The sequence below is a fragment of the Megalops cyprinoides genome, chromosome 22 (genome assembly GCF_013368585.1).
Source record: "Megalops cyprinoides isolate fMegCyp1 chromosome 22, fMegCyp1.pri, whole genome shotgun sequence".
In the NCBI taxonomy this organism is placed as follows: domain Eukaryota; kingdom Metazoa; phylum Chordata; class Actinopteri; order Elopiformes; family Megalopidae; genus Megalops; species Megalops cyprinoides.
The window spans coordinates 25689597-25706117 of NC_050604.1; the positions used below are offsets into that span (position 1 = coordinate 25689597).

Below are 16521 nucleotides of genomic sequence, written 5' to 3' on the forward strand. Positions count from 1 at the left end.
GTCATCACTGGTTAAAGCACATTTTCACACCTCATCTCAGCCTTCCTTTCTCTCAGTCTTCGCAGGAAGTGATTCGCAGAATCAAAGGAAGACTGAGAGCAAGAGCTCAAAGCGGCATTGACATTTGGCCGCTGTGCAGTTCGGCTCTTTCATCATCAAAATTGCCTCTGCACATGTGGCATGGGTCTGCGGCGTCTGCGGTTTAACCCCTTCCACGCAACCCCATGTTGGCATTGATGGTAAATTGCATACTTGTCTCGTCTTACTACAACAACCCCTCGATACTCACTCCCCTCGTCTCACTGCAACGATACACTCGCCACACACAGCCAGTTTCATATCACAAGTCACGTGGTGCGCTACAGCGGAGTGGGACCTGTGGGGGGTAAATAACTGGGGCGGGAACAAAGGAAATGCCCCATCCGTCTCCACCTCTCCCAGTGGGTGCATAGCCTGTTCTCACTGGCTCGCCGGGAGGTTTTTTGAGGTGGCCATTTTTGATGGTAGAACCGTGATCGCCGTTTCTGTAGGTAGTTGACATCACTACATTTACATTACATGCATTTTGTAGACACTTTTATCCAGAGCGACTTCCATCACAATAGAACAGGAGTGTATCCATTCGATTTCAATGAGTAACAGTGTCAGACCAGGGTCACAACACTCCCAGACCAGTGAGTGTGAACCTAACACTATTCAAGCCCCACCACAAGTTAACTTGTGCATTTTGGCAAAAGCCTAGTGTAGTATGATACAACAGTCCCTAGAACACAAATTCATAATCCATAATACCACACAGCAGTCTCTCTCTGGGATCGCTCACCATGTTGAGGTGCTCGGTGAAAGAGTATTCTCCACTCCTGGTGGTATTAAAGTTTCTTGTTTCATTTTTTACCTTAGTGTTGGCAGGAGTGTGAATTTGTCTAATTAGACACCTATCAATATATTATCCAATGAAGAGGACAGTAATCTAAATACTGACTGCAGCTTTACAGTGCTAGTGTTTCTGATCGTAAAATTAGTACAACAATGTGGTTCAAATTTAAAGTAGGACACGTATAATTGTAACCAAGTCTCCATTTTATTCAATTCAGGAAGAGGAACCCTCATTTGAAATGATTGCATTGTTGGACAATATGGTAGATACATTGCATTGATGGAGTTTTTTAATGCCATAAAAAGCTCCTACTGAACTCCATGTTTGGGACAAGTATAAAACACTGCAGTGACATGCAAACAATTTCACTACAAAAAAAAAAAAAATCCTGTGAAATGATCAAACTGCTTTACAGAGAGTTACAATCTCTGAGCATTCTTAATTAATACAGAAAATTACTTTGCACTGTGAATCAGATTGGTAGTGCATTTGCGTTCCAACCATGAGGCCAGGAAACCAGCCTAGACGGCCACAGTGTGTGTGTGTGTGTGTGTGTGTGTGTGTGTGTGTGTGTGTGTGTATACAGTGCACTAATAGAGAAAATAGGGACCGAGACACAGAACAGCAACCAACAACAGCAGCATACTGGAGCTCACAGAGTCACTGGAGGAGTCGGAACCACCACCCCTGAGGGACAGAAAGAGACAGAGAGAGAATTATAACCACGAGTAATACATACAGAGTGGAGACTGTGTGAGGTGGGGGGGGGGGGGGGGGGGGGGGGGGGGGGGGCAGTGTGGCATAATGGTAAGGAGCAGGGCTTGTAACCGAAAGGTTGCTGGCTCGATCCGCTGCTGGGGCACTGCTGCTGTACACCTGAACCTAACCCCTGTACTCACTTAACTGCCTCAGTAAAATGTCCAGCTGTATAAAAGTTTCACATGTGAAACTGTAACCTAGTTGCCTTGGATAAAATTATCTCATAAATGACAATAATGTTATGTAATACGTACATCAACCAGTTGGCTGATGTTCTGCAACAGTCCACAGACTCTGGTCTCTCCCGAGGGAGAGGAAATAAAATCCTTGCTCATAGCTGATGACTGAGATCTGCCGTTACCTACAAAGCAGGCACTTCCTGTGTCTGCTGGAGTAATGCTGTCATACCTGGGCCCTGATAAACACATATAAGATATAAAACCATCAATCACTCAGGCTGAAAAACAACACTTCATAAGAGGGGTGACAAATGATTTGTGTATTTAGCTTAAACCCTGCAGTTAATGACCCCAAGGAAACTCCCTTCTATCACTGAGTTGTATCCCTGATACAATAGAACTAAAAACAAAAAAATGACATGGTATTTTTTATGGTTAAAAATTTCAAAACTGACATATGTTTAATCTTAGCCTTGCACAGCCTTGAGTCAGGCAGTGTGATGTGGTAAAAAAAAATGTAAGTGCACATTTTGGGCTGCAATTAGAGGAAATGGTGGTGACCCTCATAATGCACCTCTCTGACTAACTCTTCCTGCCAGAGGCTGCCACAGAACAACACTCATTCATTCCTTTCTCCTGTCTTCACTGAAGGCTTTCCAAAGTGTGGAATACCTAACACAATGCAAAGACCATTCAGTAATGAACTTTTAACGATGTTTGTTGCAACCATCACTGAGTTTGGCGAGTCAGCACATTGGTCAAAATTAGGCTGATTAAGCATACAGTGTGGAGATGTAGATATGTACTGTAATGCAGGATAACTAGCTAGCCGTTTTGCTACCTTGCTTACCACATAGATGGGTAAATGGAAAATAAGTAACTAGCCACCTAGATGCGTTTCCAACTACAGTCACTAGCTAGCCATCAAAGATATACTGTAGCTATTGATTTGGCTAGCCAAATTTCTGAGTTTCTGTGTGTGTACATCTGAAACAATATTTTAATATCAAAACATGAATTTACATAAAAGAAAAACAAAGGTTTACGACTTAAATTAAACCCCCTGGGTTAGTGCTCGTCATTGTGTCATCATTACACAACATGTCTGTAAACCTTTGTTTTTCTCTTATGTTTGAATTCTCTGTACTTTGCACTGTTTGCATTCATCTTTACACAGTATGCTCATACTCGTCTCCGATTGGCTCTGTGTCTGTCATGTACAAAAGTGAACGGTGACTCGACCAAAAGGAGCACAGTTTGGCTGTCAGTCAGGTAATCAGGGAACTACCACACCGACTAATTTCTATACCTTGGTGTCTCCATTGAACTATGCTCATTGAGCTCTTGTTTTTGTCTTCATGGAGAGTAGTTTTTTTGTTTTGTGTTTGTAACTAGGAAATTCTGAGGTGAGACCAACAAAAGTGGGATGTTTACATGATCTTGGAGTGATTAACTTTTGCAGGAACCTCTCTGTGGCCAAAGCCAGGCCATCTCCTTCCACAGTGGAGTGTGCAGGAGCAGAGAGGCGGGTGCTGAATTTCCTCTCAGGGAGCTTAAGGAGGCTGAGGAGAGCTTAGAGGACAGTGCTGGCGGGCGAGACTGAAATGCAGGGAGGGTAAAAAAAAATCACCTTTAAACTGATACTGATGTGAACCGGCTTTTGATGATTTTACTGGGTAAAATCTGCTGCCGATTCCCTTTCACTGAGTCACATGTACTGTGCTGGCACTGCCGCTGTAACACGTGTAATTAGACGAGGAGGAGAATTTTATTTGCTTCTTGTAAATAAATTAGCCTACCAGTCGTCGCCAGTCAATAAGTTTGTTTGCCATTGTTGTGCCATTACAACACATTGGCCTATTTCGCATTGCAATAGCTTTATTTATTACAAAGTCATTATGCTACGTTTTACACTTTCATTCATGACAAAAAGATCTGTTTCTGGTTTTAGCATTCAGCCATTTTGGAAACAAAATGATTTCATGTCAGATGTGAAAATTCTGCTGTTTCACAGACCCAACCAAGTAAAAACGATCAACCTCAATAATGATATTATTGGCATGTTGATCAAAGCGACTGAAATTAACTTGTTCAGGGTACTTATCTAATAAATGTAAGCTCTCTGCCCCCCTTTATGATTCGTTTACCTTTAAGGTAACAGGTGTACTTTTAGTAACATATTTACGGACTTTATACAAAAGTTTTCACTTGATCAAAATGTTGTGTTCTTTGCACTTTAATTGTCTTATGGTGTATGTTACCCTGGATAATGGTGTATCCCAGATAAATAATAATGAATAACAATGAGGTCATCAGAGAGCGCAGAGATGCGCTGACATCATCAGACAGCGCAGATGCTGCTCTCCCTGTAATGGAGTCCAGGATGACACTTATGACGAGTAACTTGCACACAGGGTGCAGTTGGCCAGACTTACCTGGGGAAGAGGTAACAGTCGTGGTAGCTGTGAAAGCGTGTGTGGTTCAGAGTGATCTCTGTGTAATCCTCTTTGATCTCCACACTCTCCACTTTAAACACCTCGAAAGGGGGGATCAGGAACTCGATGTCCTTGGTGGTGCAGGGTTGTTTCTCCAGACTCACTGCAGCTTGGCTGGTGATGACGAACAGGGTCCCAGAATCTGCATCTTCTTCAGCATGGCTTCGTTCTTCTCTGGTGGAGGTGAACCGCCCAAATCGCACCTCGGTTCCCACCTCCGCTTTGTATTGGTGCTGTGAACCGCGGTACGTGGTGACACTCTGATTCGGCTTCAGCAGCTGCAGCGCCTCCGTCAGCAGGAAGTGGAGGGACTTGAAGGGGAAGCTGCTGCTGTAGACGCTGCTGCTCCCACCTTGGGACTCGACCGCTGTATTGAAGTGTTTGCGGAATCTACTGCTTGCACGACTGTACACCTCCATGGCCAGAGCGTGCTCCAGCCTGCCACCTGGGATGGGTTTGCTGCAACTTGCTGCGCTCCACTCTTCCTGAAACGAGCTGTTGCTCTGCAGCTCCTGCTCCAGCAGCCCCCCCTTCCCCATGACCTTCTCCCGCATCTCTGCCCGACACCCTGAGAACTGATCATCCACTGCACTGGGAGACATGCTCATCTGCATCTCCTCTGAAGTCACCTGCAGTACAGAGAGGAGAGCACACCCAGTGTGTACAGACAGACACAGAGAAACATAAATACCTAAAGACAAACAGACAAGCAAGCCTGACAGCTGGACAGACAGAGACTCAAATACCAAGATATTACTACACAATCTACATATCAGATTGACTGACAGCTACACAGATCAAAAGACATACACTCAAATAGATACAGTTAGATGAATAGATCGATAATAGTAATGAACTTACAATGTGTGAGACAGCTGCAATGAGCAGCAGTGTGAAGAGTCTCTCTCTCTGGCCTCCCATCATCTCTGTAATGTCGCCCTCTGCTGTCCTGGAGGTCAGTGGATAATTTTCGAAACTAAAGAGAAAAAATAAACAGACACATGTACAGAATTATACATAAGTCCTATGTTAGACTGTAAGGTGTTAAACTCTGAGGAAAGAGGTCATTTAGAACTGTGCTAGGACACCAGCATGAGGAAAAGCTGTCTAAACTGCCACTGAAGTTAGCTGTGAAAAAAGGGAGCTGATCAGGAACACTCATCTTTAGTTTCAAGTAGCTATTAATTTTCAAAGGAGAAACTGCAATCATCTGCTCATTGAACCAAATAATGACTGCGTACACACACACACACACACACCTACCCACTTACAGGCTCTGTAACAGCATCCAGGCACAATCGTGTATATAAGCGTGTGTATGTGTGTGTGTGTGTGTGTATGTGTGTGAGTAAGAAAGAGAGAGAGAATAAGAGACAGTCTCTGTCTCAGATCTGGTCACATGCCCTTCTCAGGTTTGAGCATGCTGACTCTGGGAGAAACCAAGCAACATGCAACGTGTCTGTGTCTGTTTGACAACAGCAAAGAAACACCTCCAGCCTAAACTGCAGAGAAAAAAAAATGCTGCACTTTCTTCTCTTTCAGTGCTGGTGAACTTCTGACAGCCTTTTGACACACAGTAAGACTCTGGATCTCTAGACAGCAATTCTGTACATCTACCACAAACACACATCTTGTCAGTTACATGTTAATGACATGTCACGTCAAGACTGTTTCAGAGGGTTTTCCCGGGAGGATAGAGGAGCACAGAGGGAAGGGACAGCACAGAACAGCGGCTACAGCTCTGCACCTCAGGTGCCCCAGGTAAAATCCAGCTACTTAAATGTGCCAGCATCTGTAACAATATGCTTTGGGATAAGGATCCCTGTAAAGCTGATGAAAAAAGTAGTATAAAGAAGGAGAGCTTGTCTTACCGTCAGAGCTGCTCGGGATCCAGACAACCGACAGAGAGAAAATTAGAAAATACTGGGCGTTCACTCCCATCATCCCACGAAAACACTTCCTCTCAGCTCCCCTGGGGACCGCCCGTCTCAGGAAATCTCGGCCCTTATCTGGAGCCTTCACTTTTTCCTTCCCTTCTGCAGGGGAAGTGGCAGGAGAGTCACTGAGAGAGGCTCGTTCCGGACATCCAGTGAATATCCGGGCTCGGCACAGTGGAGCGGCACACACTTATACGGTCACACGTGGAGGTCACATGCGGAGGTCACACGAACGGCCCCACAGACACGCCATCTCCGCCAGCACGCCTAGCGAGGGAGAGCAGGGAGTTACCCATGGTTACAGCCCAGCGTCGCCATGGAGCTACCAGCGTAATGGCATTTTAGTGGATTTTTTTTAGTTTGCTTATTTTGGCTGTGGTCACAGTTTTCCATTTCGCAGTGTGGATTCACAACTGAACTTGTGAGGATTGTTGATTTGAATTGTTGCCAAAATATTTATGTTAGGCATCAGTGTGGCATGGTGGTAAGAGGCTGGGCTCTTAACTAAAATGTTTCTGGTTTGATTCCCTGCTGGGGCACTGCTACCCTACCCTTGGGCAATGTACTTAACCCACAAAAGTTCCGCTTTCAAAGGAGCTAAGAGACTCGGTATTGGCCTTTCTCCATCTTGTCCGTATATTCTCCGTTGTAATTCCATTACAGCTAAAACCGAACACGACTGGAAAAGAGAGAACGAGACAAATTTATATCACGCACAGGTCAGTAAATGAGCTGCTGTAAACCCACACACGCGCGCGCGCAGGTGGGAGCGCGTCCCGCGCTAAAGTTTTACTCATACGCAAGTTTGCGCATGCTGGTCTGAACCCGAGAGAGAAAAAACCTCCACGTCTCGTTAAACTAGTAACTAGAGGTAAATCAGCCGCAATGAGGCTACAGCTGGGCGCAACTTCGAGGTGTTTAAAAACACCAGACATCAACGTGGCAGGCTATGTCAAAACCAGATCAATATTTTCTCGAATTTTCTACTGGGGCGGGGTTTTGCCAGTAATCGGACGTCGCTTTTCGAGCAAACAACAGCTATGGGTCATCCATCATTCAGTTCAGCCAACGGTACTGAATTAACCTTTGGTACCATGTGTTACCATGTGCTACCTTGTTAGTGGCGGAGTGACTCTCCCTCTGCGGACGACCCGTCAGTACGTGTTCCATACCTCATGCTAAAGGAGAGAGAGAGAGAGAGAGAGAGAGAGAGAGAGAGAGAGAGAGAGAGAGAGAGATAAAGAAAGAAAAGAGAAGCGGTCAGCAGCACCAAAACTCAGTTTGTCCGGAGGAGAACTGCAAAGACCTGCAGAGAGAGGAGCAAACAGAATCATCGCGCGAGCTATCCTGCCAGACTGAAAACTACTAACCAAAGGAGCGCAGATTGCTGCAGCTTTTCCCAGCTCCCTACCTGTCTGAGCGCGTTTGGGTTTGCGCCCGCTCGTTTGGGAGAGCTGTAGGACCCACGCGTCTTTCGTATTTTGATCACCTGAAATACAGTGAAGAAAGTCTTTCGGCACCTCGGCATGAAGGAGCATTCGTGCCATGTGTAGCCTACGTCCTGACGGAGTCACGGGATAAGCTCCTTCTCCCATTTTCAATTCTCCCCACTGCCCTCACTTCAAAAAAAAAGAATCGCATGCCATGTGTCTCCGAAACATGAGAAGTCTCTGATACTGACACCGCGGCAGGTCCTTATTTGAAACGCCGTGCAGAGACCGACCGCCCCGGGAAAAGTTTCCCAGTCGTACTGAGGAATTGGTCTGCGTCTCACTGAGGCTGGGGTGAATGCCGCTGTCTACGTTATAACACTTCGGTCCCTCACTCCGCAGGTGCGCTGTCTCAGTCTGCTGGAAACGAAGACTCGAACTTGAAGCTGCTGATGCAGACGGTCGCATTGGTTCCCAGAGACGCAACCGCGCCGTTGAAACCGACTAATAAAACATGGTTGTTTGTTTATGCAGCGATAGCTATGTCGTGTTCTGGCGTCACTCCCGGGACTGCCGCCGCACATGCCTTCTCTTTTTCCCAAGCGGACGCGAACTCAATCTCAATCCGCAGCTCCGTCTCTGTAAATCCCCCTGGCGCCAGACCCCGCCTGCGCATCTCGCCTCCGCGGTTTAGATGTCGATCATCGAAAAAATTCAGATTCATATCGCTGATATCATATGAGAAAGAAGGATCAGTTCTTTTCCCTTTGCTCCAATGTATTAATTAATCGTAATAATTACGTTCCACTTTTCCATAAACCTAAATCAGTAAATGAAACAATGTAGGCCTATAAATAAAAGATTGCTTTCATTATGACTGTTTTACAACATCAATAGCAGCATGTTCATTGCTGTCAAAGATTTCCCATTCTAATTTTTTAATAGATACGAGGTTTCCTATTCTGTCGTGTCCGTGCTTACACAGTGAAAATGAAATGCTGCTTTAGAAAATCCCATTAGTATCGTATATTCACGCGACGTTTCAGCCTATTTTTAAACCAAGCCATGCAAACGAAAACAAAAGTGCATACGCAACACTCACAGCCTTCATGACAGCAGTGACCAGCAGTCCGATCACGCGGTTCATTTAGAGTGTGATGTTCTGGAAGCCTGGGAGAGTGAAGGTAACACACACACACACACACACACACACACACACACACAGCTTGTTTCTGCTTCAGGAGATTTTGGCAGCACGTTGTCAATAAACTTTCAGGGAATGACCCAGCTACACACAATACACACCCATTTACCGAAAAAAAACCCTGTCCTGTTTTTACATCCCAGGTCACTCGGAAATCTATACCTGAGAATTTACTCCCCTCCTCATCTTTCGCAACAACGTCTTTGCCAGGAGCTGAAGATATGTGAAATCTGATCTTAATGCAGTAGGAGACTGTTTCAGCACCATGGTGTTTTGCTGATGAGACTGTACCAGTATATCTGTCAGCCAACATGCTCGATGTTATTCACACTACATTGCTGTTAACACCAGCGCCAGCCTTTGCTTTCCTTTCTTTGTGGGATTCTGAAATTATTTTCAGATATTTTGGGGACAGATGTAGGTACCGGGTACAGAAACCCACAGCCACTCACTCACTTCCAGGCACTGCCGTGGCATCCAGGCACACGGGTGCTTTAGCACATTACAGAAGTGTTGATCGCTTCTCTTTCTCTCTCTTATTGTGTCTTTTATTGTGTTCTCTGTAGACTGTAACCACATACCTCTGGGTTTGATGCAGTTCACCAACTCACTGCTGACTCTTTCAGCTCTTCTGGTTCATTCATTTCTTTTAATACATCTCGTTCAGTGAATCTTGTTCAGTTCATTCAGTGTTTCTTTCGACGTGTCGGAAAAGCAGGGGATCAGCGACCCCTAGTGGAGGAATTGACACCCCTCCCGCATTTTGGGATTTTCTAAGGGCATCTACAGCGCCACACAAGGCAGATATGCACTCGCCCAGTAAGAATAAGAAGTTTTGTTTTTTTTTCATCCACGCATGAAACCCACAGAATAATGCTTTTTATTATGACTTTTTACGATATATTAATTCCACTTTTATTTTGAAGTATGAAATCAAATTTCTACCGGCTCACCTCCTACTAATGATCAATTATGAATTAGTACCACCGTTAAAGGAATCATTCATTATCTTTTTGTTCATTCAAGTTTGAGAAGCAAATTACCAAACAAAATTACCTCTACAAAAATACATTATCAAAAACCTGACATCTTCGCTGAATATTCTCTATTGTCCCAGCTCAGTATCTATACAGGTGTCATTTACAGTATAATGCAGCTGCACACATTGTCCTTCTTGTAGCTGGGTCTTGGATAGTCTGGCATATCCACAACTGTCACTCTGTTCTTTTTGGGTGCAGCCGTCTCCTTCAGATGCAGTACGACAGGGTCAGTTAAATCCTCCTGTGGGCCCTTGATGTACCTGGCCTGCTGCAGGAATTTCACTATACTCATGCCTTTTATGGCCTGGATTAGGTCCTTGCTGAGGCGATAGGTATCTCTGGCGCTGAAACTCGAGAGATGTGGAATGTGCTCAGTGATGTAGACCTCTCCGATCACCAGACCAGGGCCCAGCCTGATGATGATGCGGTCAGTGTTGTTCTTGCCACCTTCCCCCCGGACCTCTTTGAACGGCAGTGCCTCAGCCCCAGAAGAGTGGAAGTTCCCCACCTCGAAGTATTTGCACTGGCCCTGCAGTGGGGGCAGTATGTTTTCGTTATTGTGAAAGGGGTGAAACCCAAACTTGCCAGCACGGGGATCATGGTCCGCCAGCATTCTTCCCTGGTTGTCAAAGCTGACCACATCCTCTGCCAGCCAGTGCAGCAGCTTCAGCCCGTGCCGAGGAAACCGGTGGCCAAAATTCACATCACTTAGCTCTTCAACGTTGGTCAGTGTCCGGACCTTAGAGTTTTGACTGTAACTCCCCATAGCAGACCTGAGGGGAGGAGGAGGAGGCAGGGGGAGGGGAAGGGACATGCAGGAAGGAAGGAAGGACAGAGAGAATTGGTTAGGGTCCAATCTACCCTCCATGGCCTTTGCCATTCATTTTGGGTAGCAATATATTTTCCTCATTACATTACATCACTGGCATTAAGCAGACGCTCTTATCCTGAGCGACTTACATCAGTTACTTTTTCTTTTTTTTTTTTTTTTACAATGTTATCCACATATACAGCTGCATATTTATTAAGACAATCGTGGGTTAAGTACTTTGCTCAAGGGTACAGCAGCGGTGACTCAGCGGGAAATCGACTCAGTGTCATTAACACACCTGATTGTCAGCCTGGTCACAACAGTCAGGAGCTGTTGTTCCTGTTGAAGTGTACTTACTGCACTGATATAAAGGCTTTCTGGCAGGGTGTCAGCAAGATCGAAATTTAGGTGGTATTTCAAGTTGTCACGGACCCAGTTTTAGCTTTTATAAGAGTTTCTTCCTGTTTAGGACAGCTAATCTCAAGAGTCTTCTGCTGAATGAGCTCATAGAAGGGGAACTAATTTCTGTCGTTTTTGTCTAACCCTCACAGCTCTTCAAACTGCGACCAAACTGGTTCTGCCACATTCTCTTTCCCGTTAAAGAATTAAGCTGCACACAGTGATTCATTCATTTCATTCCTTATATTGAGGAAAGCAGCATGCAAGACAGAGGTGAGAGAGGTGCTTCAGTGGGTCCTCCTCACGGTTTGTTTTGGAGACATGGGTAACCACGACGATAAAGCGCCATGACAGTACCACAAACACCAGTGCCAGTGCTTCCTGTACCACATCAGTGCCAGTGCTTCCTGTACCACATCAGTGTCAGTGCTTCCTGTACCACATCAGTGTCAGTGCTTCCTGTACCACATCAGTGTCAGTGCTTCCTGTACCACATCAGTGCCAGTGCTTCCTGTACCACATCAGTGCCAGTATGTTGCAGTGATAGTACTGGCAGATGCTGGTGCAAATGTTTTCAGCAGTGCCAGCACAGTGGCTCCGCACACAGTGCTGAATTTCAGAAGGAAATCGATACACATGTTCACGCGTATGCGGACTTCTCTTTTGACCACATTGAACATTCACTCCAAGAAATTCCAGTATGGAACGGCAAGTCTTTGCACTGGTCTCTAGAACAGTTTTTTTTTTTATGCGAACTTATGCTGACATTAAAGTTACGTCCTGATAAATTATGGGAATTTTGTCCAGGGCTGCTTCCCACAATTTAGCATTTCAATCAGCAACACATCCCACACATTCTGTTTCACATTCATTGGAGAGGCGGGTTAAGAAAATCTTTCACAGGCACCAGAGCTCTGTCTAGCTTGGTACTCAAACCTACAACCTTCTGATGATCACTCCACTATCACATAATGCACTTTTTCTAACCCTCTGATAAGCATTTACACACACACGCACACGCACACACACACACGCACGCGCACACACACGCGCACACACACACACACACACACGCACGCGCACACACACACGCACACACATACACACACACACACACACACACACAGTTTACAGTACCTGCGTTTGGATGGTACGCTATGTCAGTGTGTTCCGTCTGTTGTGTGTTTCATCGACGTGTGTCTCACTCTGATATTTCTGTTAAAAATGTGGGCTGGACTAATATGGGAAGGGAAGCTTTTACACGGGGAATTCGAAACCGAAAGTAGTCAAGAACAGGTTTATCTGTGCAGGCTGATGGGTCTAATTGAATGTGTATGTGTGTGTTTGTTTATGTGTGTGCTGGTTGGTAGGTTTGTTTGTAATAGTGTATTTTTTTTTGTTTGTATGTGTTTACGTACTTGGGTTGGCAAGGTTATTTATATATGTTCAGGTTGGTCGGTTTTCATAGATTTTTATTACAATTAAAAACAGCCTTTATTTTAACATATATCATGTTTCACACAATTGAACATTTAAAAATAAATTAAAAAAATAAAAATTAATTTAGCAGACGCTCTTACCCAGAGCGAATTCCAGCACAACATAACGATTAAAATAGTCCTTCAAGGGTTTTATGCAGCTCACAGTCTGCCAGGTAATCTGGAATCACATGTGGAGGTGGGGGCATGTCTTTGCGATGACATAAACCATCAGGTGTCTCACAATATAGTGCAATAAGTGTCCCAGAATCCTCTGCTTCGGGCAGGTGGGCGGCTGGACTCTGAAACTGGAGCAGGCATTGGGATTGCGCAGGGCGGATCAGGCATTGGGATTGCGTAGGAACGAGCAGGGGCAGTGTTGTTTGAGCCCCCAGCCTGACTCAGAAACTCCTCCAGTTCCAGGCGTTGGATGACTGCAATTAGACCCTTGCTGATGCGGTAGGTGCACTGTTGGTCGAAGCTCCCGCGACCCTGGTGTTCAGTGACATAGATCCTGTTGATCTGACTCCCTGGGCCGAGACTGACGATGACGCGGTCACTGTTACTGGCCAGCACGTTCCTGGTGTATTTTTTCCGGACATAGTGAGGCAGGCCTTGGGCCCCTGGCAAGTTTAGGTTGCCCACCACATAGTAGGAGTATAAGTCCCCCAGCGGAGGGAGAAGCTGGCTTCCATCGTTCTCTCGGTTCTTAAAGTAATGGAACCCATAATCTCCTTGGCAGGGGTCGCAGAGGAGGGTGGCTGTCCTGCGGTTGTTGTCGAGAGCGATGCAGTCGTGGGCGAGCCAGTACAGTAGCCTCAGGCCGTGCCGGGGGCGCGGTCGGCCAAAGCCTGCGCGTTTCAGGTGTTCCATTTCGTTCAGGGTTTCAGGGTTGGAGCCCATGGTGGGGGTGTAAAGAGGGACCCTTTGTGGGAAGGAGAAACAGACGGAAGCTGCAGGGGGTCAGATAGAGAGACTTTATAAATTTTTTAAATCCCCGTTTAAATTGCAAGGAAGGACAGAGTCAAGAACAGGTGAAGAGAAACAGGTGAGATGAGAGGCAGTGAGTGAGAGATGGAGAGAGGAGACAGAAAAATGGAGAAGGGAGAGAGATGGAGGGAGAGAGGAAGAGAAGAGAGAAGAAGATACACAGAGGGCATAAATGAGCACTTGCTCACATTGGCAGGATCTTCCTCAACACTTCTCTGATTACAAAGCTAAAGAGCGCGCAAATATAACCTGGGGTGACCCCAGTGGGGAAAGGTCATAAACATTTCCTAAGAGGTGCTGGTGGGAAGTCCAGCATCATGCCTCTATAATGCTTACCCAATCAAAAAGGAAACAAGCTCAGTTTTACTTCATCCTTTTTTTAATGATCATCGTTTTTTCAGGGATTGCAAATGCATGTTTTCTAAGACAGAAAAGTCAGACGCTTTTGCCGGTAACTGTCACTGAGGTGACGCTAGACGGGCCCCTAATGATAAACACCACACTGCTGCGCCTTGATTATCGACGCTGCATCTCCTCTCCTGTTGCCTCCTTCTTCTCCATAGGAACGGATCGCTGCTGTGGCCAAAGCCGGACCAGCTTCCTGCAGGCTCTGTTCCTAATTCTGTTTTACTTCCTCGTTCTGATAAAGGAGGCTGGACTGACTCATTCAGGGTGGGGCGGATAAACTTGTCTCAGAGGGGTTTGGCGCTCATGTGGAATTAATTGAAGTCTAAGTAAAACGGCCGTCCTGCAAACAGAAATACAGACAGGTTCTACCAAGGACTCGCACTCCCCATCCCTCCTCATTCACAAGCTGAAGCGTCTGATGGCGCGCTGTAAAAGTGTGCAAGGTGTCAGGCGGTGGAGGCTGGAGTTACACCGTCTGTTTCTGCTGCTGTCACCGCTCCCCCATCCAGCGCCAAACTGGTTTGTCTACGGTGGATATTCTTTGGCTCTTCAGCGGAATTTTACGCAAATTATGAATCATTCGTTCCATAGGCTTTAGGAGGGAACAGCCTCTGAAATGACTGATGGTGAGTGGGTGTGTCAGGAACACACCTGCAGGTATGCTGCATGTCTGAATGCCTACCGAAACAGTCATCACCCACACTGGGCTGGTCAATGCACGACACCGAAACGAGAAATTCACTAGAAACTCTCTGTGGAAAAAAAGGTATTTTGGACATTCACATGTGGAAAACATACCCCTTTAGCACAAAGCAGGTAGACAGACGCCTGCTAAGGACTTTGCAGATAGAAAACTACAAAACGGTATTATCAGGAGGTATTACCAGAAATGTAAACAGCAGTGGAATTTGGCCGGTTTGCAAAGTTGGGCATCAGTTTAGACAGTTGTGTTAACTGTTTTGAGAAAATAGAGCCAAATCGCTTAAGGAAAAAGTGTAATTCAGCTGGAACACCACGTTCTTCTTTACTCAATGTAAAGAACAGGCGTTTTCAGAACTCGGCTAAAGAGGCAGTAATCATACGGATAGTCCTACAGGCTCTACTATGAAAAACGCGTTATCTAGGTGTGCTTCCGAATGCTTTTCACAAGCTGCACCAAACTCTTGAGCCTCACATAAAAATAAATAAATTGGTGTAAATGTCTGAGTACGTCACTAGACGTTTATTAACTTAAAATAGTGTAAACACACGTAAATAAGTTACATGTACAACTTCTCAGTTTTATGCGCTATTGTTATTATTAATAATAATAATAATAATAAAATAATAATAAAATAATAATAATAATAATATTACCACTATAACAAACAATATTAATAATGAAAAGAATACCCATCGTCATAGAAATTAGAAATGAAACGACCAGTTATGTTGATGTGTTACTTGTTTACCTTAACCGCCTTGGATTATCCGTTTGGAACTGACAAAATGTAAACCATTTCCACAGTCTTTTTGGACTTAACTCTTGCATGGATATCAAAGTATTCAGGATTGACTTTTCTCTCTATGTCTTTGTGAATTTTGATGTAGCCTACAGTACAGTCAAGAAAGAACTACCAAATTACTGTTTTTACCGCTTGAACCGTTGCTTCAGACACCCAAGACACGGAAGTTTCAGACACAGTTTTGTGAGACGTGTAATATCGTGGTAGACGTTACTATGTACTGACATCTACGCGCTCCGTTCTGGAGTTACTGAATTATGCGTGTCTGTACGAGAGCTTGTTTGGTTTGTCAAAACGGACACATTCAAACTTATTTTTCAGTTAGCAATTACAGTTAAGACGCATAATAAAACGCAGTCACAACAGATATGTGACTATTCATATTTACATAGAAATTCTCACTCAAGCGCTCCCCCTCCCTCTTGTATGCACAGACCCCCCTCCGGCTCATACAGGCGCTACAGTACCTTCAGATAAAGTGTCACGCCGTTTCTCGTAGACATACAACAGTCTTCACTGTATTTTAGACCAATAGTTTTTGATAAAAAAGGGGCAGGACTAGTCGTGAAATTGCGTCTTTGAGAAGAAAATCGAAAATGAAAGTGTGCAGGAAATTAAACGCAGCGAACAGCGCAAGGGATATTCCAGTATGAATGGGTGTACGAGTGCGCGCATAGAGTATCTCCACCCCCTTCGCTGGATCCCAAAGTGTTTTACAGAGATGAGGGGAACCCCGGTGTGATGAAATGCCAAAACCCAGAGCAAATTCTTCATACTTCATACTCTTCACTAAATTCACTGAACTAATTGAAACTAATTAAACCCCTGTATACTGTTTCCTATGTAGGAACAAGGAACAGACTCAGAATATGACACTTTCTTCCTTTCATCTTTTATTCCGCCATCTGTCCGTCTTTGTGATGTAATACACTCAGAGCAACCTGCACTGTCACAGAAGTTAGAGAGGGGACCAAGGGGCAGGGGCTGGGGGGCTGGGGTCGCCAGGAAA

General features: G+C 45.2%; 1 protein-coding gene across 1 annotated transcript; it reads right to left on the reverse strand.

Annotated features, from left to right (window-relative positions):
• Positions 1-1104: 1104 nt before the first annotated feature.
• On the reverse strand, positions 1105-8817 carry LOC118769646 (ecto-ADP-ribosyltransferase 5-like). The gene is made up of 6 exons (XM_036516860.1): positions 8780-8817; positions 7361-7425; positions 6182-6346; positions 5172-5286; positions 4251-4939; positions 1105-1564 (listed from the first exon to the last, which is right to left on the reverse strand). Exons 4-6 carry the CDS (start codon positions 5232-5234, stop codon positions 1468-1470), a joined length of 849 nt encoding a protein of 282 aa, XP_036372753.1. The 5' UTR covers positions 5235-5286; positions 6182-6346; positions 7361-7425; positions 8780-8817; the 3' UTR covers positions 1105-1467.
• Positions 8818-16521: the final 7704 nt, after the last annotated feature.